The sequence below is a fragment of the Acanthaster planci genome, linkage group LG17, assembly GCF_054643075.1.
Source record: "Acanthaster planci isolate LZ-2023a linkage group LG17, COTS_SCS, whole genome shotgun sequence".
NCBI lineage: Eukaryota > Metazoa > Echinodermata > Asteroidea > Valvatida > Acanthasteridae > Acanthaster > Acanthaster planci.
The window spans coordinates 9,599,549-9,621,853 of NC_141793.1; the positions used below are offsets into that span (position 1 = coordinate 9,599,549).

General features: G+C 40.5%; 1 protein-coding gene across 1 annotated transcript; it reads right to left on the reverse strand.

Moving 5' to 3' along the window:
- Positions 1 to 367: 367 nt before the first annotated feature.
- LOC110973521 (organic cation transporter protein-like) lies at positions 368 to 16,666 on the reverse strand. Its single transcript, XM_022224400.2, has 10 exons — positions 16,506 to 16,666; positions 12,856 to 13,218; positions 10,674 to 10,904; positions 8,494 to 8,690; positions 7,213 to 7,566; positions 6,193 to 6,327; positions 5,822 to 5,907; positions 5,309 to 5,429; positions 2,462 to 2,534; positions 368 to 2,095 (listed from the first exon to the last, which is right to left on the reverse strand). The coding sequence occupies exons 2-10, from the start codon at positions 13,189 to 13,191 to the stop codon at positions 1,958 to 1,960; spliced, it is 1,671 nt and encodes a 556-aa protein (XP_022080092.2). The 5' UTR covers positions 13,192 to 13,218; positions 16,506 to 16,666; the 3' UTR covers positions 368 to 1,957.
- Positions 16,667 to 22,305: the final 5,639 nt, after the last annotated feature.

A 22,305-nucleotide genomic window follows, 5' to 3' on the forward strand; every position in this document is an offset into this window, starting at 1 on the left:
AGTTGTCATATTTTAACATGTACATCTTGTACAAATTTTGGGAAATTTCTACATATTTACAGTACGAACGGGTCGAGGGAATAGTGTTGATAGGTTTTGGGTTTTGGTGTAATAACATTTGTATGGAGTAACCATTATTTCCTAATTCATTTAAAAGACTTTTACAAAATGTCAATAAAATGTAAGCTTATTAAAAAACTTTGATGTTTTAATCGAAAAAGAAGGAATCTGTTCAGTTGAAAATTTCTGTTCCATCTAGGAGATGATGGGGGAACCGGGGTTTTTGACTTTAGGTGCATGCTGCCGCATTAAGTTTCTGTTTAGACAAGAGAAACATTGTTGGTATGGCCGTACATTGAATGTTGAGGAAAAGCGACGCTGAAAAAGGTCTAATAATGGTTTGCAATAATGCGCACAACAGCGGCTAAATACAGGGATGTTGACGCGTGCGCCTCCGTTCCTCGGCGGGATGACTGTATGCCGTGTAGGCTGCACAACAACGGAGTGATGTGTGACGCAGCAAGAAGCGCCGCAGCGAGTACCGACTTTAGGTTAGGCCTAAGATTTTATTCTTTAATCGTCCTGTCGACACACTTAGTTATGAAAAAAAAAATCACTGAGAACAGATCACAAAAGATTAAACTTTGACCATATTGCATGGGCTGCGCTTGATATTTTGAAGAATGGCGGACAGTATAGGATGACACTTAAAAGCGAACACAAAAGATTTTACCCCAACCAATCATCGCCCTCCTATTGCATCCACTATAATGATGCGCCAGGGAGTCATGACTAATGTTTATAAAACTTGCACTGCCGTGTGGGCCCATATGACACGCTGCCTTGAAAACACATGTATGTGCAGTCGTGTGTATTGTGTAGGCCTAGATGGGCAGTGCGTACTGTGACACGCCAAACATTCAGGCAAGAACAGGGAGACCTTCCCCCCGACGTCACATCTTTTTGCCTGTCGAATGTCGATGGCTGCTAAATTACATGGCTTGCTGTAAATATCAATTTAAAGCGAAAGAACATTATTCATAGAAATTTAAGCAAAGCGCACGCAGCTCTTCCACTAGATGGGGTTCTACTGAAACAACTCCCCTCTTCTGAAGTACATGTACATGCATACAACAATCAACAGTTCTACACTAGGGGAACCTTGCATCAACTGTACAGGTGGTAGTTTTTACATGGTTTGCGTGAATACAATATGGGAAAAAATGATTATTTGTGAGAAGAAATTCTCCTATAATAATAAACGATCACATTTTTGTCATGCGAGAAAAATCTGCGCAGTAATAACACAGAGTTAAATGCATCCTTGTATCGAAACTTATAAACAAAGTTTAGGCTTAAAAATTTAAGTCATGACCGTGTGTGAATTGCATGTACCTGTGCCATTAAATTGACCATAGCAGTTTAGTGAGAATGTTACTGGGTCAGTGACACTTATAATTCAAACGATGATTTCATGCATTTTTAAAACACTGCTTGAGCCACTGTATCACTTGAATGTGTCTTAGTACAACAGGCACAGCCCATACAGCTGCTTAGGCGTGCCGTACTAAGATATGTTATAATATAGAAAAATAAAAACAGAAAAAGCAAGTCTTCTTGATTTTTATGGTTTTTAAATTGGTATAAAAATAATCCCATCTTTAGCCTACTCTAGTACAAGTTTCCAAAACTTTGATAAACAAAATGAATATACGTCCCGCGTACCCAACACTTAAGGTTTGCCGCTCGAAGGTGTATCAGCTAAAGTTGGGGAAACACGCCTTGCCTATCGTCCGTTGTTACTAGCCTAATCATTCTGTGGCATACCTTGGATATTCGAATGCCATCAAATATACAGTTTCAACAAGTCAAAAGGGTTTGTTTAATAACGAGAGATACAAGCAAATTAACCAAAGTGCTTCGGGCGCGCAAGCCGTGTGTCTGCCCGGTTTGCCCTTTACATGGAGCTTGTTCCGTCCTCGAGGGTTTCCGGTAATGGTCTGTTGTGAGTTTCGGGGAGAGTAAAAACGAGCAGGCCGGCTACCAGTGAAGTCGCACCGAAGACGACCAGCGGAATAGAGCTATGGAGTACGGTCTGAAATCCAAGCAAATAAGAAAATGCTCCTTAATTTTGCCGGGGAGGAACACTGCAGGCTATATACATGTACTGGGGTGGAAACGATGCAACATCTCTGCAGCACCCAAGGGTGTGAAAATGGAAAAATGAAAGAAACAAGAATGAAGAAGGAAATCACTAGTTTGCCCCTCACCCCCCCCAAAAAAAATAAAATAGACCCCTGCCCATCGCAACAGTGGTTAATGAGTTCTGTGCTAATGAGTGCCTTGTCCCTGCCCCTGGAAATCCTCCTTTCGTGGGGAAAAATGTGCTTCCCCATTTTGCGGGTAATTCATTCTGTACTCCATGCAGGCTCACTAATTAATTCTGTTTCAGTTGACTTACTAAGTAGACAACAAACGGAGCGACGATCCCACCAACGCGGCCGAAGAGAGATGCACACCCTGCACCAATGTTCCTAGACGTGAAAAATAAGGAATGAAGATATATGTACATGCTGTGTTATAACAGAGGTTTTCCTAGCCAATTTCAGCTAAACAACGTTCGATTAATTTAACCCCAGGCCCGTTGAAATTCGTTTTAAAATGACTGCTTTTCCAAACAAGCATTCTAAAATTAAAAAAAGGCATTGCAGTTTATTTGAAGATTCTTTCGAGAAATACGTTCATTCGGATTCAAATATAGTCCTTTTGTTCTTTCAAATAGTCCCTTCGTTAATTCAAATTCGTCAAAGGTCTTCGAATGTCATAGAACAAAAATTTGTTTCAGTCAATAGGGAAACATTTTTCACATGTGAATTCAAATTAGTGGGCTACGCGCTGTCTGACTCAAATATTTGCCTATACAAATTTGGAGAAGATAACTTCGACGGTGGATTTCGGTACAGCTCTCTGTTTATGTGAAGGCTTTACACAAAATAATGGCGGCCAGTGGTCCCTACAGAAACGGGAGCAATGTAGGGAGGGAGAGGCCTTAACGCTTTTCAGGGCATGCAATAACGCAGACTACCTTTCAGTATAACAGACACACTTTACATCAACAGAAATACCGCAAGATCTATCGTGGCCACATTAATCTGCGAACAGGTCATCACTAAAGGTTGCCTACAGGATAATCTCAACAATACTAAAGTGGATCAAGAAATGCGAGATGAGTTAGAAAACCTGCTAAATGAAAACCCAATTCTTACAGAAAAGCATTGAAAAATTGCCTGGGTTAACTGTTACCCTAAGGGAGGGTGAAAACTGCAACTACCCAATAGTTTAGGTTGTTTCAACCCAATTTAGGTGATTGAAATTAATTTCTGGTTTGTTTTTAACCAAACAATGGTTAATATCCACTTACTTTGTTGGTGAAAAATGAAACAGAAAGTAATTCCCATTCCAAAATTGGGTTAACACAGCTCATATTTGGGTAGTTGCAGTTTTCACCATTCATTGGGTTAGAATTTAACACAGGCATTTTTCGGTGAAGATGCTCTGTAGCAAGCTCTCCCAGAAAAAAGCGGCAGTTTCTACAAACTCCATCGCAAGAACCCTAGATGGCATGCTCATGACCCTTAAGCTCACAGAAGACGTGCTTGATGCTCGAAACACAACACGGGTACTTAATGTGCGCGAACAGTATGTACATTGGTTTATTAGGCACGGAATCGTCGCTCACTGCGTCTTCATTGGTGAAACTAGCTACATTTGGACCAGGCGGTCTTTCAGGGAGAGTTCCTCGAGGTATTCAAGCAAGGCACGTCGTCCCCGCACAGCGCAGACGCAATTACAACGTAACCTTCTGCTACTTCTGGGAAAATTGGCCTCGTGAACCACATGCACGACAGCCTTTGAGACTGTGACGAGGGCCATAATTATTTGAACAGTTTCTGGCCGACACAGCCCACGAGTGTAAGAATATGTTTCCTCCACAGGAGCCAGTGTTTGTTGTGCGTGACAATGCAAGACCCTACATGCGCGCCTGTCTCCCACCAGTTATCAACAAACAGATTCATTTCAAATTTCTCCCGACATACTCGCCATTCTTGAATATGACTGAATTGGCTGATTTGGTATTAAGGTTGGCGTTAAAAGAGATCTGGCCCTCTCAGAATGGCAGCGTCGATCAGGCGACCAAGAGGCAGCACATGATGCAGGCATCAATCTTCAACAGTGGAGAGGACGACTCACGATCGAAGTTGCTCAAGAAAATGTTGGAGAAATAACTCTTGATAAGTGCATGAGATGGTTCAACCAAAGTCAGACCTACATGGCAAGATGCCTTGCACGTCAGGACATAGAGGGTCAATCAAAAAAAACAAACTGCCGAGAAATAAATGAAAGACAGAAAAGAACCTGGAGAAAAGTCACAGGGAAACAAAAACATGATATTCTTATGTTCATGAGAAATAACATTAATCTTAATTTTGATTTTAAAACTTGTTGTAACACTTAATTTGAAATGGTCTGGATAAGTGAAATGTATGAGTCGAAGAGTGTCCGTATATATGGAAATGAGCAAACACGAAAAACCTCCTGATTTGATTTCATGTGACTCAAGAGACAGGTGTGGGCACAAACTGAAGATCAAGGGAATTAATTATTTATATCAAGAATATGATCAAGGAGCAAACATATACAACAACAACGAAAGACAGCCATATAACTACTCCGGTGATGCTATTCAGTCACATCTAAACTGAACATTTAGAGTGTGAAACAGATCTGCCATAAATTAAAAAGAAAAGCACGCGCGCACCTAAAAGATCCATAAGGCTTCGAAGACTTACAATTTGATTGCACCAATTGTAAAAAGACAGCAATGTATGATAAAACTTAAGAATGCTTAAACTATACTCTTGAATGCCTATTAGCAAAGTAGAACGGCTTGAACTTGACAAAAACGAAATTGAATCCTATTTTAAGGGGAAAAAATTCAGTATGGACAAAATTGAAATGTTCAAATTTGAATTTGCGTTAGCGAAAATGAACCTTGTTTTGCTGAAATCGACTGGGAAAACCTTTGTCAAAGTAAAGTCATCACAGCGTCTGTAATGCTCCTTTTGTTTATGTGTTTTTAAGGAGCAGTCAACTACACATTATATTTGGGTGAACTGTTAACCGTGTGCAAGTTTCTAATTCTATGCGTTGATCACCAGCTTGTATATGTCTACAGATACATGTATCTGTCAAAACGGCCCTGGTTAGAGTTTGGTGGTGACCGTGTAGTCTACAGTGTATGTCCTACCTCAAAACAGTGGGGAAAACTTCTGTTGTGACCAGATATGTTACATCAAATGCAGCAGTGATGAAAAACTTGCCGATGATTGCCACAACTACAATCAGAACTGTCAGGTCGACTTCCAAAACTGTTGGAGAAAGAGGCGTTGTTCTGCTTCTTCAAATAGGGTTAGAATATCAAGATGTTTTCTTTGCGATTTGTAAGGGTATACATAATTGGAATATATATCCGTGGGATTTTTTCGACTGCTGTTTCCTACTGGTTATCACCATTGGTTGTTGTCAGCCTTTACTGCAATGTCGTGTGTGTGGAGAGACAATTTAAGTGCAGCTTTAAGGACCCTTTTTAAGGCGACCTACGACAAAGAGACCAGGCCCTGATTCCGTTGCTTTAATTTTTGCGTGCGTTGCTGGTCGACTCCTTTGTAACTTTACCAACGATACTGACAAAATTTAACTGTGACCATTTTACCAACGTATTATGCACAAGTGCATTGCCGTACATGGAAACGCTTGTTACCTGTCTGCTTTGGTATGAATGCAGTCAGAAGACAGGCTACTCCACAAAGCTCGAAGAAGACTATCAGGGGTCGTCTGCGCCCGAATCTGAATTAAAGTAGGGACTAGCCAATCAACAAATAATATAGAAGAATGCTGTTGTCATTATCAACCACTGGGTATCGGTCCTGGAAATGAGAAAATACGTATTTGACAGCATTTTCGCCACCTAATCTGTTGCGTGCGCTTTCAGCCTCAGGTACGAATCTCGAAAGAAATCGAAATAAGATCGAAATATAGTTGTGTGTACGATTTTCTTTCAGATGTCTCACTTACTACCAGCTGCGTAGAAGAATCTGTTTTATAATAAATTGAAACGAAATAAGCTCAAACCTCAGGATGACGAAGAAATCGAAAATGAAGCAGGGTATCTCAGTCAGTGACATCAGGAAAAAATTCAGGTACTTGTTCCCTGCCAAATTAGCTACGTTAAGCGTGAAACCATAATAGACAAAGTTACTGGTGAACCTATAGAGAAAGTGGAAAATGAAAAAAGAAACAAGATTTTCAGTCACAAAGTACTGAACATTTTGTGAAACCGATGGCGTTATCTCAGGGACTTTGTGCAGGAAGTGGCGGTCGTTATTGTTTCCATTGCAATGGAACGAATCGAGAAGGTAAGGCGAAATAAGTCCTTGAAATTGTCGCAGACGGACTTCCCATAATGATTTGTAATAGGCCCTAAGCATGCACGATCGATTTTCCATAAAAGAGTACACATGGAAATATTCAAAAAAAGGAAATGAAAGTAGTGTCCATTAAGTTTCGAACGTCAGTATGTAATTGTTGGCATGTCAGTGACGTTCATCCTGACAACTACATGATCTTTGCACCATATATTTTATTTTTTTACCAAAGGATATCATTTGAAATTGGTCCACAACTTTGGTTCCACAAACCTCAGTTCCTGTGTTTTTTTCCTCAATAAAATGTACGACGTAAAATGGCCTGTCAAGAAGTATCCTTATCGGTCATTCATTTGCGTGACCCGCATCACCCATTGGCTCAGTGCGTGTTAGTGTCTCCATGTCACTGCTGCAGTGTCACTGCAGTAGCATCGACGACACTTTCATTGTGTCTGTATTGGTGTGAATCGTACAATATGCCAGAATCTACGGCAGTCTGCATTTTGCCTGCTCAAATCATTGGTGTCAGTATTTCGACAAAACTCTGAGTGTTTTGGCCAGTTGTTACGCACGGATCTGGATGACGATCAGTGACCCCAAAGCTGGCATTAGTAAGCAACGTTGTATCACTGATCACAATTTGGATATGAAGTGAAATGTGACTGGTTTGGAGGCATTTTTTTTCTCATTTAGTTTTCTCCTTCCCGTGATGTTTGTAAATGCTCACCAGCAGTAGAACACCACCAAAGAGCGAAAGATAAGCTGCCGCGTCTTGAACAGATCAAGGGCGGTGTACCGCTGTTGAGTACGTTTGGCCCCACGTGTTTGGCTGTTGTTGCCTGTTACACCTTTGCCCTGAGGTGGTGGAAACTCTTTGGGTCCTGCGGCATTCCCGGGCGGAGCTTCGTCCTGGTCTGGATGATCGTAGACAGAAAGTGAGAAATATGCGCCGGCATCAAGCTGTCGGTGGGTACTCTGCGGTTGGTCAATACTTTTGGAGGCAGCTATTCTCCGGAGTATGCGCTGTGCCTCTGTCACCCGACCCTTTTGAACCAGCCAGCGAACGGATTCATATGAATACCTTTACAAAGGACAACAATGGTTTAATTGAACATATTCATAAGTCGGCAATATAATTCAAAGTGAAGTTAATCTGCTTTTTTGGGGGGGGACCTAAGAAGAAAAATGAAAGCAGTGAATTAAAGTTGTTTACAGATTAAGTTTGTTTACAATGGTGACTAATTAAAAAAATTGTAATGTTTTAAGTACTACATGAAACAATTTCAAGTGGGGTATGGGACCCTAACGTCTGGCACCATCCCACGAAAGATTACATTGAAAATAATGGATTCAGAGAACATGATCAAACTAGTCTGGTTGATTGAGAATAAGGTCTACTGTGAGGTCTGTCGAATAAGTCACTAATGCTCTTGTACATAGATTATGCGTGCATAATTTATACGAACCAAGTACTGTTAACCGGGTTGACCGCAGTTCTCTGCGCTTTGGCTGCGTACGCACATTTTGGCCTCAAAGAGGGAGGAACAGGATAATTTTAGAGAAGCATTATTTTGTAACTTGTCTCGCGTGAGGAAATTGTGAGCATGACGATTCAGGTCTATTGGACTTACTGGTTAGTGCGTGCAGCGCCCTCACATTATTTCATGGGCCGCTAAAAGCCCTACTAACGTAGCCTACAACACGTAGCTCTTATCTGTGCAAGCGGGGATAATGCTGTTACACATGTTCCAACTCGTCTGCCCAAGCGGGTGGGTCATGCTAATGTTACAACATACGGCAGTTACGGGAAAGTGGCTTGCTTGTGGACATTAATTTACGGTAATGATGCCCCTCTGCTGTTTTGATTACTCCATGTCTATGATGCCCTCTTACCGCATGCTCTACTCGTAATAGACAACCTTTTTACACGTCATGCCAAAAGGAGTAATAACAAGACACAGAATAATTCCGGGGAGCATAATGTGAATGGTGAAATAGCTGCACTTACCATACCAGTGGTATCAGGATGAGACAGGGCAATGTGGCCACTAGCTGGAAGTGGCGCCAGTCAGGCATCAGATAGGCAAAAGGGCCGACGAGCACGAGACCAAGACACCACGGCATAGCGCTGAACGTGTGACCGATCAGACGCTGTTTAGGCAGGTACATCTCAATAATGCGCACATATCGGACAACTAAAATTCCCTGGAGCGTTAACATTCCACAGAAAGAAAATGGTAGGAAGGAGATGAACTTTACAAATCAGCAAACATTACTGAGAGACTGTAGTCAAAAGTTCCGGTCAACAGATTTTTTTTACTACCTTGAATTAAAGAGCCGTCTTCATGCATCGCATCGTATCGTCTGGGGTAAGGACAGTGCTGCCCCCAAAACAAAAAGTGTCACTCCACACCAAAAAGCAACTTTTGGCAAGACTCCAATACCATACAGTTGCAAATTTTGGACCACCAAAGGTGTCACTTTCCATTAGAAAAGTGTCCCTTTCGATTTTAGGTTCCAATGACCCCTGAAAACCTGTCTGCCTTTCAGCACCGATGCTCAGTGCTTTTTTTTTTTTTTTGCGCCGTCCCATGGTCCTCCTATGCCACTAATTGGCAATTACGATCACTGATTCTTGTCATGTTAAACAAATATGCAGAGATTTACCAATAGCTGTGTTCAGAAGTTTGATGTTTGCATGTGTCTTAATCCGTTGATGCTTTAAAACCATACCAGTTTACGTGTTTAACTTTTAAACTTGCGGGGGGGGGGCAGTTCTGATTCATTCTTCTGTCCAGTCGAATTTAAAGTCAGAAAGAGCACCTGTCGAATGTGCGTGAGAGCATGTTAGGAGAACCTTGAAAATCATGTGTGGTTGCTCAAGTGGGAGATATGTGGTATCAGAGATTCTCAGCAGGTTGTCAAGAATGATTAGACCAAATGCCCAACGTATGAAAAAGCTATGGGAAATGCAGACGTCACCAATTCAATGAGATTGACCCGACAACGCCTTGCTTACGAGCCTGTATGGGCTCAGCAGATCTCTTGCTTGGGGTATCAGAATTGGCGCTGGGGGGACGAACTGATCAGTCCAAGAACTGGACCTGTCAGCACTTAATGTTGCAAAAAATACACTGATAATCAGTGATATTCAGAGAAGATGGCACGGGGGCAATGTCGACAGATTAAAGGAATTGGCCCAGTCAGCATGTAGCCTCAAGGAAAACACAACACTGATGTCATGAGACAATCAATAGGCCATGCGACGTTCTCAAGACAATACGAAACTACCCGAAATAGTCACGGTTGCCTCGGCTAGTGACCTTTTCCGTCTGTGCGCCGTGCCGTGAAATCGATCAATCTTGGGGCAAGGTGGTTTTAGCTTGACGTTCCTAAATAGTAATGTAGTGGCATATTTTTTTCTTTGATGTGAAGAAACACTGAGGTGGGATTCATGTGGTGGAAACGTGTGAAGCATTCGTTGACACTAAAGAGCCGGTCAAAATCGTCAGCAGGGCAATTCAGCTCCAAAATTCAGCTCCATGGACCAATTCGTGGGTCTTATGGAAAATAAGTATCAGCGCCGGGTTTTTCCAGACCACCTCACAGCGGGGTAGGCATTCCTCAAAATCTTGACTGTCTTAAACTCAATTTTAAAGCAGGCATGCATAAGAGACATTCACTATGTCAGTGAGTCCTTTCTGTAAAGTTTCAACTCAATCTGACACTGGGTTTTGGTGTCGTGGTCTTTGTATTGATATGGCTCTTCGCATAATTTATCGTCCGCATACATAAACATCTATGGAAAGATTAACATTTGGCAGACTTCCTTCTAAAAACTAAGTGTTTCTCGAGAACAGTGCATACAGTTTCGATGTTACAAAATTTATGTCAACATGATGGTATTGGGTGCGGGAAAACTCCTTGAGGCTCAGCGTGAACAAATGTTTCACGACAAATCGTGAAAATGTCGAGAGGGGATCAATTGCAGCTCTTTGAGCGTTACAATTCTCATCGTTCGCTTGGAACACTAAAAACAGCATCCGCTTTCAGTCCGATGGCAGATGCTGGAAAAGGAAGTTGATTATTGATCAAAAGTTTAACTACTTTCTTCATAGCAATTGGACTTGTGCATTGATTTAACGCATGCATTGAACATTTCATGACAAGGTATAAAAAGGAACTCACGGGCAAGAAGCCTCCAAGCAGAAATCCCAAGGCAAACATGAGTTCGTAGGACCAGGTGAAGCTCATTGCCGTCCCAAACACAACGATCCCGGTCAGAGAAACAAGGAGTGCTGGACGGCGGCCGAAGGTGTCGGAAATCTGGCCAAAGACGTACGAACCAACCAGAATCCCCAGGGGTATGCTGGACTGCAGGGTTCCTCCCAGGAAAGCGCGCTCACACACCAGATCCAACTAAATGATATAAGTATTCGAGATTTAGGTCAGAGAGGATCATCGATTGTTATTAATTGTAGTATCAAACTTTAGCAGTCCTGTTAAGTCTCCAAAGCCTTATTTCCCCTTAAAGACGACTTACTTCAGAAAAAAATGCTTTGGTAGTATACAATTACCTGTTGTGATTTTTAAGATTTATCTCTATGACTTGGGTGAGCCTGGAGACAAGACCCAATAATGTACATCCGTTTCAAAGGCTGCTTTTTCATATCCCTTTCGTAAATATAAAATATAAAATACAAATACAAAAAATAACCACAAAGTCCTTTTCACTAGCACTGATACTCCAGTCATTTATTCTAATCAGCTCCAATTTAGACCTTCTGTAGATGTTTACAAAATATTAATGCACCTAAGGGAAACCAATCAATCAGTTTGGTGTCTCAAGATGATTCGGTATGGACGAAATATTAAACAAAACACAAAAACAGAACGCCCAAAACACAATGACTCGATAAGAAAAGTAAGCATTCATTAGTTCGCATCACTGCACAAAACGTTCGCTGGGAAAATAGATACATTCTCATATTGAGGTCTAATTATTGAGTCTATTTCCTGCCTAACCATTGTTGAACTGACAATAGGTGTGGCAGCGCTGAATACCACGCGACCTTGTCCCTTTGTTCCGGGTATTTTCTTTGCAAACGCGCAAGCATGCGGTGGCCTTTCATTTACTCGGTTCCCAGCTGTACTTGCACTGCGGCACGAGATCGGCAGTTGGGCTACTGCCAGCAGCCACTCTGGCATCAGGCCAATATCGCAAATTGCTTCTTTATTTACAGATTTAATACTCGCAGAAACTTAATCAAGGTTGAGGCCATCGCTGCTTCTTAAGTTACTGCAAAAGCATGCTGTCGTAATGCACTACATTAGTACTGTTTACAGGTTTTCATTCAATTTATTGCGAGTCAATAAAAACAAATGTGCGGCATAACACGAAAATTGCGGGAATATAAGTTACTATTTGTACATTGCAGCGAAAAACAAAGGTTTCCAACCTATACCCAGATCGGACTGGAGTACCGAAATCGCACCTCACCAAATAAAATCAACAGCGACTTGGGGTTACCCAAATTGTCAAGCATACTTAAATCAAGTCACGCACAGTACTAAATGACAATAACTATTAAAAAAAAAAACTTGTAAAAAGAACTGTATTATTTTTATCCCTGCACTGAAGGGAAATGAAATAAAGTCTTCAGACAAAATGAATCTTCAGACGTTCAGACCAGTGAACTGTCGAACTATTGGATCGATGAGTGGTTCCTGTTCTGAAGACATTTTTTTCTCAGGAAGATTTTACGTTTTCCAATGATTTGAAGCCAAGAAATCGTTAAAATTAAATGATTTGCAAGGAATTAACTACACCAAGAACTGGAAGACAAAAACGGAATACTGAAAATATATCGAACAGACGACGTTAATGTCACTTTTCTTAATTCTGGCCTTCAATAATCAATAATCTCATGTCTGGACTGAACTTACTGTCATCATAGAACGGGTCTTTACAAAACGACTAAAGGAAATAATTTATAATATAAAGGGTACATTCAAGCGGTCTCGCATGGTCTGTCCTGTAAACTGTATTAGTCTTTGTACAGTGCATATGGAAACCTGTATGGGGGAAAAACACATTATCTGTACAAATGTAAAGTTTTAACTCAACTTAACCCGACCGTATTTCTGATTTTAAAAACATGAACAAGCACTAAATAAAAGTGCATTACCCTTACACTTTAAGGAACAGGTGCCCCATGGAACAGGTCTCCCAAGTCCTAAGGTTTAATCAATGACATTTCGAAAGGCACCTTAAAATTAAACTGTCTGTCGACGAGTCGACTCAAACCCAAATGCATTTAGTAAAAGAATTGGGTAGCAAGTACAATTTAATCTCTTTAAAAGCACTTACATCTGTCACAACGCTAGTTTCACCATGACTCGTTCGGTACTGCCAACCGTTGGCACACATTGTAGTGTTCTCTGTAACGCTTCCATTCCAGACCTCGTACTCTGTGCATCCATCTAGCTCTGTGTCTTCTTCCACTCCTGTCCAGCCGGGCACCGTCTCGTTCGCCGTGAACCCCGCCGGCGGCCTACAATGATACCCCTCGGGTTGACCCATGGTGAAAACTATCCCCGTCAGTTGGAACGCCGCAGGGAGCACGGTCAGCCCGTAGATCAAGCAGTTGATGTTTTGAAGTCGGCCGAAACTCCCTAGAACTCGGAGGTTGGCGTCTACGTCCATGTTGCTTGCTGGGGCAACTTTGCCGAGCTAAAGTAGGAGCACACACCAGTTCAATGTAGGTGCAAACTTTGACTTTTAAGAAGACTCATCAAGATAGGTCTATGTAAAACGACCACAGATCGCAACCGACAAATGGTCCCGCAAGATGTCAGTAGGGGCTGAGGATAGTAGTCGTGGGTCAAGACGCTCTGGTGAATGTGCGTGATGAGCAGCCAATCCCATCCAGATATTGTGTCGAGCAGCTACATTATATTGTGGGACTGGACATTTGGAAATCCAAAACTACTGCATGCGTATGTTAATGAGGAATCGTCTGGTTTCTGATTATGCCTTCACTCAGCATTCGTTCTAGTAATGCAATGTCTGGAGTTAAGACTTCGAGGCATGTATAGTATCGTTGTGCGCAACCGTTTCAGAAAGTTTGTCTCACCCAATCAGCATACAGCATCCATTAAAAACTAATTATAATCAAAATGGAGAAGTGATATTGGAAAGTGGATGTATTTTCTTTTTCACAGAAAACACAAAGACGTAATACATTTTATTTTAAACAACAAATGCACCAGACAAATCATTTGCTCCCTGTTTACTGCATCGATTAAGGACACATTAAGAAAGTTTCTTTCGACGGGTTACCATCAGATCTAGAAACTTAGCTGGAAATAAAGTAACTGCTGGCGGCGAGGTCTGCTAACTAAACTTCCGCCGCTGCGGGGAGGTTACAGCGGTTCGTCGTGTTAACGCCCTCTCTCGGCTGCAGGTTACGCATTGTTAACATTGACAACAACGTGTTGACCAAAAATGAAACTGATTGTGCACTGCATACATGTAATTCCCCTCAAAATACTTTTTCCACCATCAGTGATACTCTGCAACTTCACGCGGCCAAGAACCATGTAATTAGCAACATTCAATAACATTTTGCCCCATTAATTCGAAATATGCATAACACATGCCCCATTTCTGTCATTCCTGGTCCACTACAGTGTGTCAAAATCCAGTGTTTTGAGGACGAACCCGTTAAGACAAACAATTTGCTGTGATGTTCACTTGTGTTTGCTTAGAGCATAACTTGCAAGGTATGTCTTTATTCTAAAATTTATATTTTCTTGGGTGTACAGTGCCCGGAAGCCGTTGTTTTAACATGGAAGGCGCTTTATAAGTAGCCATTATTGTTTATATTTATTGACAATGCCTTTAAGTTCACAGCATAGTGTCAAAAATAGCAGGACAGAGAGAGATCACTGTTGGTTACGATCGATAGGCTGAAAGCATGGTACAAGCCTTACACTCGCTCCCAAAAATTCGCATAAGTGCAAGAAAATGTTTCAGAAAATACTTTTTTAGGAAGAAAATATTTCTCAAAATATTGAGCAATTAATACCACGAGATAATTTTTCTTGTTATATGAAACTTATCAGCTTATGTAAGAAAGCAATTCTCGGAGAAAGGAAATTAAATCTTGTTATAAGAAATCAGTTAAGAAAATAAAGTTTTGGCTAGAAAGTATGTTGCGAAATATCGAGCATTTAACACCACGAGTATGTGATTCCTCTTTTATTAAGAAAGTTACTTTTTTGTAATGCATCTTTTCTTTAATTAAATAAAAAATAAATCTGTATTCAAGAAAATGTAGGTTTTCCCGGGAAATTTTGGAAAATGTGTAAATAAATTTGTAATAGCAGCATTCGTTTTCGAGTGAAATGGAGCGAACATTCATAGCCCCATTTCTATATAAGAATAAAAATTCTATTCAGTCGTATAGAGTCAGCGTTCAATTTCCTAATATTGCACTTGTTTAGTATGCTGACGTTAATTTTTGCGCGATATGGAATGCACCTCTGCACAACTGCAATCGTCTTAATTTGAACTCAATCTATTTCGGGAAATGTGCAGGCAATTTCGAGTGAAGTGTTACTTGAAGTATGCCAGGTCAAGAATTAGAATACGTTTGCGAACCAACAGAAGTTACATTGTTAGAAGTGTTTAGTTGATTGATTAAATGTTTGAATATTCATTATTGAAATAAACCATTCATGTTGTCATTGGAAATTAACGACTATTGTAAGAAACCTATAAACACTGGCGCTTTTTTTCACAGTTTGATAACAAACACACTATAAACATTAATGAGTAACATGACATTCATTATCAAAGTGGTGCCAAATCATGGCACCGCTTTGATAATGAATGTTATCAAAGTGGTGCCATGATTTGGCACCACTTTGATAACGAATGTCATGAACAAATAAGGTTACACATGATTTGTGTAACCTTATTACTATAGCTTACCAGCAAATAAGAATGCACGTTTGTTGTAATGGGCAAGGAATACGTCATCCGAAATCGTAATCACGTATGTGTAACCTCTTTAATGAAACGTGATGCACATTAATTGATTTGAAGGATGCAAAACGAAGTCCAATACTTGTCATTGGGAAAATGAAACAAGGTTCTAAGTCGTTTTCAATCTCTACGCTAAATCCTTGCACGGGAAGACTTATATTCAGACATTTTTACGAAATCGTTTTGGTGGTGTTTCGTGTCGTGTCCGTAGAAGCTCTGCTTTGTATTGTCTACCACTTTTTCGCCAGTTTGTCTCCAGAAGGATCGTGCGTCGAAGTCGAGGAAAAAGAACCGTCTCTGCGCTTCAGTGTCATCATTCCGGTGATGAGTGAATGTCAGTGTGCAAAATTAACATATAAACAAGATTTAACAACTTTGAACTCAAGAACACAACTGGCATGGGCGGATGCACGAATGTTCACAGTGGGGCAGGCTGGGGATTTTTTGTATGGAGTATTTGATTAAGTCAAAGGAATGCTAAGTACTTGGAAAATAAATGTTTGCAAAAAAGACCAACTTCAAATGCAATTTTGTCGAATTTTGTCTCTTCATGAAAACTGTGACGATATATTTGCCCTAATCAGATCGTCAGGAACAGTGGTGTATCTAGCTGGGGGCGGGGGCCAACTTACCCCCCCCCCCGGCCGGTTTTCTTTTTTCTCCATTTTTTTAATTTAATTTTTTTTTCAACTCAGAGTACTTCATAGGTGAGTACACGTATAGGTGAGAAACTAATCAGTATATTTAGTTATCAAATAGATTTACATAGGCTACATTTTTCTCCGCCATTGTCATGTTGCATGAGCCCAAAAGTGCATTAGCTTTTCAACCCCCTCCCATACCAAACACTTGAAACGCCACTGTGCAGGAAGCAAATTGACTATCATGGCATGTACTACTACTGCTAGTACGCTTCTGAAGTGGCTCAGGCACAATTCCCCTTGCACTGATAATGTAACGCTAATTACCTTGAAATCGCAAACGATTATTTGTGCAGTAGGACTTGAGTTAGCTTGAGTCCGTCACAGGGAAATACCTCAAATACACACGATCCATGTAGCTTTCGAGGCGTATTTTCGACTTCCCCTACACACTGTGTAGTTATTACAGGTTTCCTCGGGCAGAAAACGTGTGCGTTAACCTTTTCCCAAACGTGAGGTGAAACCATGCCTTTATAAGAATAGTGCCAAACACAGACACTTGGATTTTTTTTCAGAGCGTTTTGTCGGATAAAACTACTTGCACACAAAAAAGAACCTTGACAGTAAAATGTGAGGTTTCCAACAATACTCAATACCCAGGCTCAACAGGGAAACAAGAGATTGATGTTAACAATGAGTCGGTAAGCGCGCGAGGGTAGACAAGTGTCACACTTCCACCAGTGTGTGGGCCATCCACGTTGTGGTTGTTAATGCGTACAGCGTTCCACAGTAAGTAATTCCAGGGTTGTTGGAAACTTCAGTGACACATCAAAGCCGCAATCTGTCCTCTGTCTCACACACAAGCTCGCAAAAGACGGATGTTGGAAAACATCCATTACAGACCTGAGTAAGATGTTTTAATAAAATATCTTTGATAAAAAAAGACATGATAATAATATCCACTGCCTGTCATGCTTTGCATTGTTACAGTTAATTATCCCTGTTAAAAGTACTAGTGTGAAAGTGGAACCAGGAGAGCCAATTTCAACACCAGAAAAAGGCAGGATGAAGTTTCGTCTGCCTACCTACGTAAACTAAAACTAAATGTGAGTTTTGTCACCAAGACGGTTCTCGAGGACAAGTTTGGTTGTATTAAATCACTCATCTCCTCTGATTTCATTTAATTATTCTGCCAGAGGTATTACAGACCTTTATACAAATCGACCAATATACCAGAAAACCTAGAACCTGGAATAGGTTGTCTTCAAAAACCGTAACGCCGTCAGGCCTCTCCTGTCTGGGAGCTCCAGATATGACTAACATTTTGAACCGATTCTTGGTGCACCGTGACTAGTTTGACTTTGGAGTGGTGATTTCAACTCCAAAAGACATCTGGTTGTGATAGTACCGTAGTACCTGGAACCTTTAACTTCGTATATTTCGGGCCATAAAAAAATAAAATAAAAGAGGTCCAGCAGATCTTTCGATTACGAGATAAAAGTGTTTGTGTCAAAGGAAAAATAACACTCTGGAAGTAATTTTCCACTGATTTTCATATTTGTGTATTGAATTGTTACATGAATTATACATTTCTTGGGAGTACGGGTTGTGTAAGCAAAAAGGGGCTGTAAAATACTGTGAAAATTAGCAATTGCTAAAAACAATAATGCTGAGCTGCAGGTTTTGGGGTATACATCACAGAAACTATTCAGAAGAAGTGTGATTCTGAGAAGAACCGGTGACTTTCAACTCGACGCTTCTGCCAGGATGCTCTGGCCGTCCTCAGGAGAGTTGAAACTCGAAATGTCTACTTGAAACTCAGCAGTTCTTCTCAGAACCACACCTCTTCTGAAGAGATAGTTTCCATGGTGTACCCACAAACCTACGGCTAATGTAATTTCCACCACGCAAAGCTTCAAAGCTTATTTAATGATGATATTAGTAGAGAAACAACATTCAGATTGAGCTTAATTGTACATGCTTTTCAGTGATATTTCACAAAGCCGAACATTTTACGGACGAAACTAATCTCTCTAAAGGCAAAAGAGTGAAAAACTCACTCTTAAAAAGTAAATACTCCAAATAAAAAAATAAAACAAACCTTGAGAGAAAGTGTAAAAAAGAGTGAAAAACACCCCAAAAGAGTGAAATGTCCACTCTGGCCAGAAACCATACCGGTATAAAGAGCAACTTGAAAAAGAGATTATCCTGTTATTGCTCCTCGTGGAGACTGATTTTCACCCTACTGTGACTGGTATTCACTCTTTTGAAGAAGCTTTATATGAGACTCACTCTTTTTGACAGTGAAGTTTCCTCTCTTTTTCCTTTATAAAGCGGCTGCGTTATGAAAACCTGTATTTTTTTTAACTTTTGGTGTGAAGAATGGGGAGACCGCAAGTACTAATTAAATTTTAAAAATACTGTTGACAACAGACGAGTGTTTATTAGAATCTTTTTTTTTAGAAATTAAATTTTACGAAGAAACATAATCCCCTTAAGTAATTGTGGTGTCTGTCTACACACAGTAAATTAGCGATATTTTAATATGATGGCAAAGAAACGAATATTTACTGATTTCCAACAATGTCCCGTAAAATGCATCGAAATAAGGGGCCTTAATCTTCAGCCCGTATCATAACGGGTATCCTTCTTATTCTATGCGAAAGTACCGATTTTTTTCCCTTGAACTGAAGTTCGCGGAAGAGGTTCGTTAATTTGTTTTCAGTAAAATTGTGGATATATTTTACAGTGATGCCACATTCAATTTCCCTGTCTCTTTTGGCAATTCGCATCCGTCTTTGTTTTGCACACCTTACATAATTATAGTATGTAAACCCTTGAATCCCTAATTCGTTACAAATCTTTCCATTTACTGAACTGACGATAAACAGGAAAATAAGGCTGTTCGTCTCACTGTATGGGGCATAACTCCCTCTACTTCAACGACTGGCTGTCGGGTAACCGAAACCATGGTTACCTTCCGCTCTCCGGACAATCTGCTCTCTGTTGAAAGTAGCTGCCCGCTCTTTTTCTTATCATGCATCTGGCAAGCTATCGGGAAGAAAATCAAAAAATAAGCATCAGTATACGCTATGTTGATCCCAACTATTAAGCTGAGGGGTTATTGCCAGCCTTCCTGAAAGACACTGACTGCTAATATGCGCATAGTGCTTGCAGTGGTTTGACGTCATACTTATCCAATCAAGTCAAACTGTGAGAGTGTGAGTGACAAGAGTGTTGTTTTTTCAATACCGGACTCGGTGTACTTCACGTTAGGTACTAATATACATAATATGTCATTGTTGTTTTGATTAGAACGTGTGGTTGGAAATTCCAACCCTTTCAATCCCATACAAGTGACTGACGATGCCGCTTGTTTAACCGGGGGATTTGTATTAATCTTTTAACCCCCCCCCCATAATGAGACGCCGAAAGTAGTCCTTTACAGCGCAATTGTTTTTTGTCGTTATTGCTACTGTGTGCTATCGTTATTTGCTATAATAGGATTTAAAACAATCAAAACATTTTGTTTTTGGCTCTTAAGTACCCTTTTCACGTGAGATCATTGAAAAGGCCTACAAAATGAATAGTGTCCCGCTGTTAAACCTCTTTTATTTTCTACTAACAACTAAACCTGATCGTTGAAATGGTTCAAAGTAGTTAAAGGTAGGTAAACCGGATCAGTTACAAATTGACTGAGGTAAATAGAACTTGGTCAATTTGCGAGAATGACCACTTTCTGTTTGCATCCCTGTTTTTTCCATTGGGCAACTCACGGTTTTGCCCACATGGCTGTTTACGCAATAAGTGAAGGTCTATTTGTACAAATATAATTTTCTCTATGTAAGGCCACCAAATGAAGCGCAGTATCCGGCAAAGGGGGACCCTTCCATCTATTGTGTGTTCTTTTGTGTTGACAGAATCTTTGGAATTCCTTTCAGATTTCCGAGGGGGATGCAGTGTGCACTATAGCCTTAGGGTATAGAGCTTGCGCATCACATCGGGGGCCTTTACCGGATATTGCGCTGGGTATCGAGGCCACGGTTCAGTTCTCTTACTTCATGTCGAAGAATCTTGATCATGGTGGTACGTTCTTAATTGTACATCTCAAATGGCATGTACGTGGTAGTGAATTTTAAAAAATCTTATTTTTGTGTATTTTCCCTGTAAGTTTCATCTTTTCAGGCAAGGGATTGCATTTAGGCATATTTGAAAACCTTCGTCAATAATTACATGCACTTATCAAATTAACGCATAATACTTGTGTTGAGGATGCAGAATGACAAATTCACTGGATGAAAGTAAAGTGATGCATGCATATTAGTGCACGTTACATATGCAGACCCTGGTACATGCGAGTAACAAACACGCTGGTTGCCTGTAAATTTCGCTTATAGTGATTATTATCGATACTGTCGTCGTAAAATATAAAACAATAATATACAATGAACAGAAATATCTTACAGTGACAAGATAAACGAAAAAGGACGGAAATTGACGCGAAACACGAATTAACTTCCAGGAGCCTGTCCCGATAGTCAAGAGGCAACAATTCCACTATCCCACTGGCTTCCGGTCCAATGTTTTCCAAAGCTGTTGCTTGTGATCTTATTTAGTAATTATATCTATGAGGCCAGGGCACAAACATTTCTAATGTCGAAGTACCCGCGGCCCACACAAGACCCAAGCCACTGGTGTTGACACTTGAATCTCGGGTTGGCTTTTTCCGCCTTTTTAGTCTGATCACAAGCGAGAAAACTCTCTCTGAAAATGAAAAGAAATCATTGCCACAAAGTCATCATCACATTTGTCAAAGTAATGAGAATGTGTAAGTGTACTTGAAGAAAATCGATCATATGCAGCACTAGAGGTAAAAACGAAAATCTTACAAATAGGTTGCCTTGGTGTAATGAGAATTTTTGATAGAATCTCGACTTGAGACTGCGGAGTACGGGGAATGTGACAGAAGATGTGTTAAGATAAAAAGAAAAGAAAAAAGAAACTTGCCTGCGGGAGATGGCCAGTTCATTTGTCTAGTCTATTGACATCTGTAGTGGTAAGGAGCAGGTTTCGTTCATTTAAATTAAAACCATTTCTCCCAAGGTTTTGTAAGTATTGACTGTAAATATATTGGACGCCATGACGTCGGCAGATAAAATCCTTACCTGTGAAACTCCTGACAGTGGCGAAGGAGTTAGCCTACAGATGATACTTTAGGAAAATGACTTAACACAAATCGTGCCGGGTGCTATGGTTTGAATGAAGGTGCTCCCTCTCCTTTTTAAGTCTTTCACAGCTACGTTTTACTACCACAGTATTTTATATGAGAGTGAAAGCAATAAGGCTGGATTCAACAACACGTCTTCAGAAGGAAATTCCCGCTCGAAGTGCCCACTGAAATTGAATGCATTTCAGGGTTGCTGTGAAAGATAATTCGAAGTGGTTTGGGGAATCAAGTTAGATTAGGTTTTTTTTTTGTGGTAAATTTTAATTTACTTTTAGGGGTTAGAATGTAATTGACTTGTGTAGATTTTAGGCCGTTTACCTCTCGAAACTTTGGCTCAGAGCGAACAATTCGCTTCAATTCAGCCCTCAGCATCAGCATGTGATCGCACACCGCTGATGCAAATTCGGATCCAGAACCTACTTTTCACAGCGGGCACAAAATTGCGTTGTATAAGAGGGGGCAATTTTTTTCAGTAAATTTTCTGGCATTTCTGAGGTTTGGGGCTAGATTTTGTTCCTTTTTTACACGAGTTTTGAAGGGCGAGAAAGAAAACAGAGTCACAAAATCGCTTAATATCCAATTCACGATATTTGGCTCTTTTGCCGGGTGGGGTGGTCCCCTTTTTCCCCTGCCTTATTCAACCTTTATTTGTTATTCTGCTTATTTGAGTCTCTGACAAGATTTTAATCTGAATTCAACATTGCAAGAGCAAGTTCTTCCAATTAAAACTTAAATCAATCAGTCTGTCCGTCAATCGCCGTATCCGTTATTTTAGTAATCACACTATTAACAATACCATCGCGAGAGTAAGCTTTACCTGTTTTAATACGCACTTTCAGAAATTTGAAGATATGAGAAATTCAGTAACCAGCGCCAGTCCCTATTGCTATATTGCAAGCT

Excerpts from the sequence above, each read along its gene's own strand:
- LOC110973521 (XM_022224400.2), bottom strand. The coding sequence starts at position 13,191 with ATGGACGTAGACGCCAACCTCCGAGTTCTAGGGAGTTTCGGCCGACTT. Across the intron at positions 6,328-7,212 it reads TTGGTGGTGTTCTACTGCTG|GTTCACCAGTAACTTTGTCT; the intron begins GTGAGCATTTAC and ends CTTTCTCTATAG. Across the intron at positions 2,096-2,461 it reads CTCCGTTTGTTGTCTACTTA|ACCGTACTCCATAGCTCTAT; the intron begins GTAAGTCAACTG and ends CTTGGATTTCAG.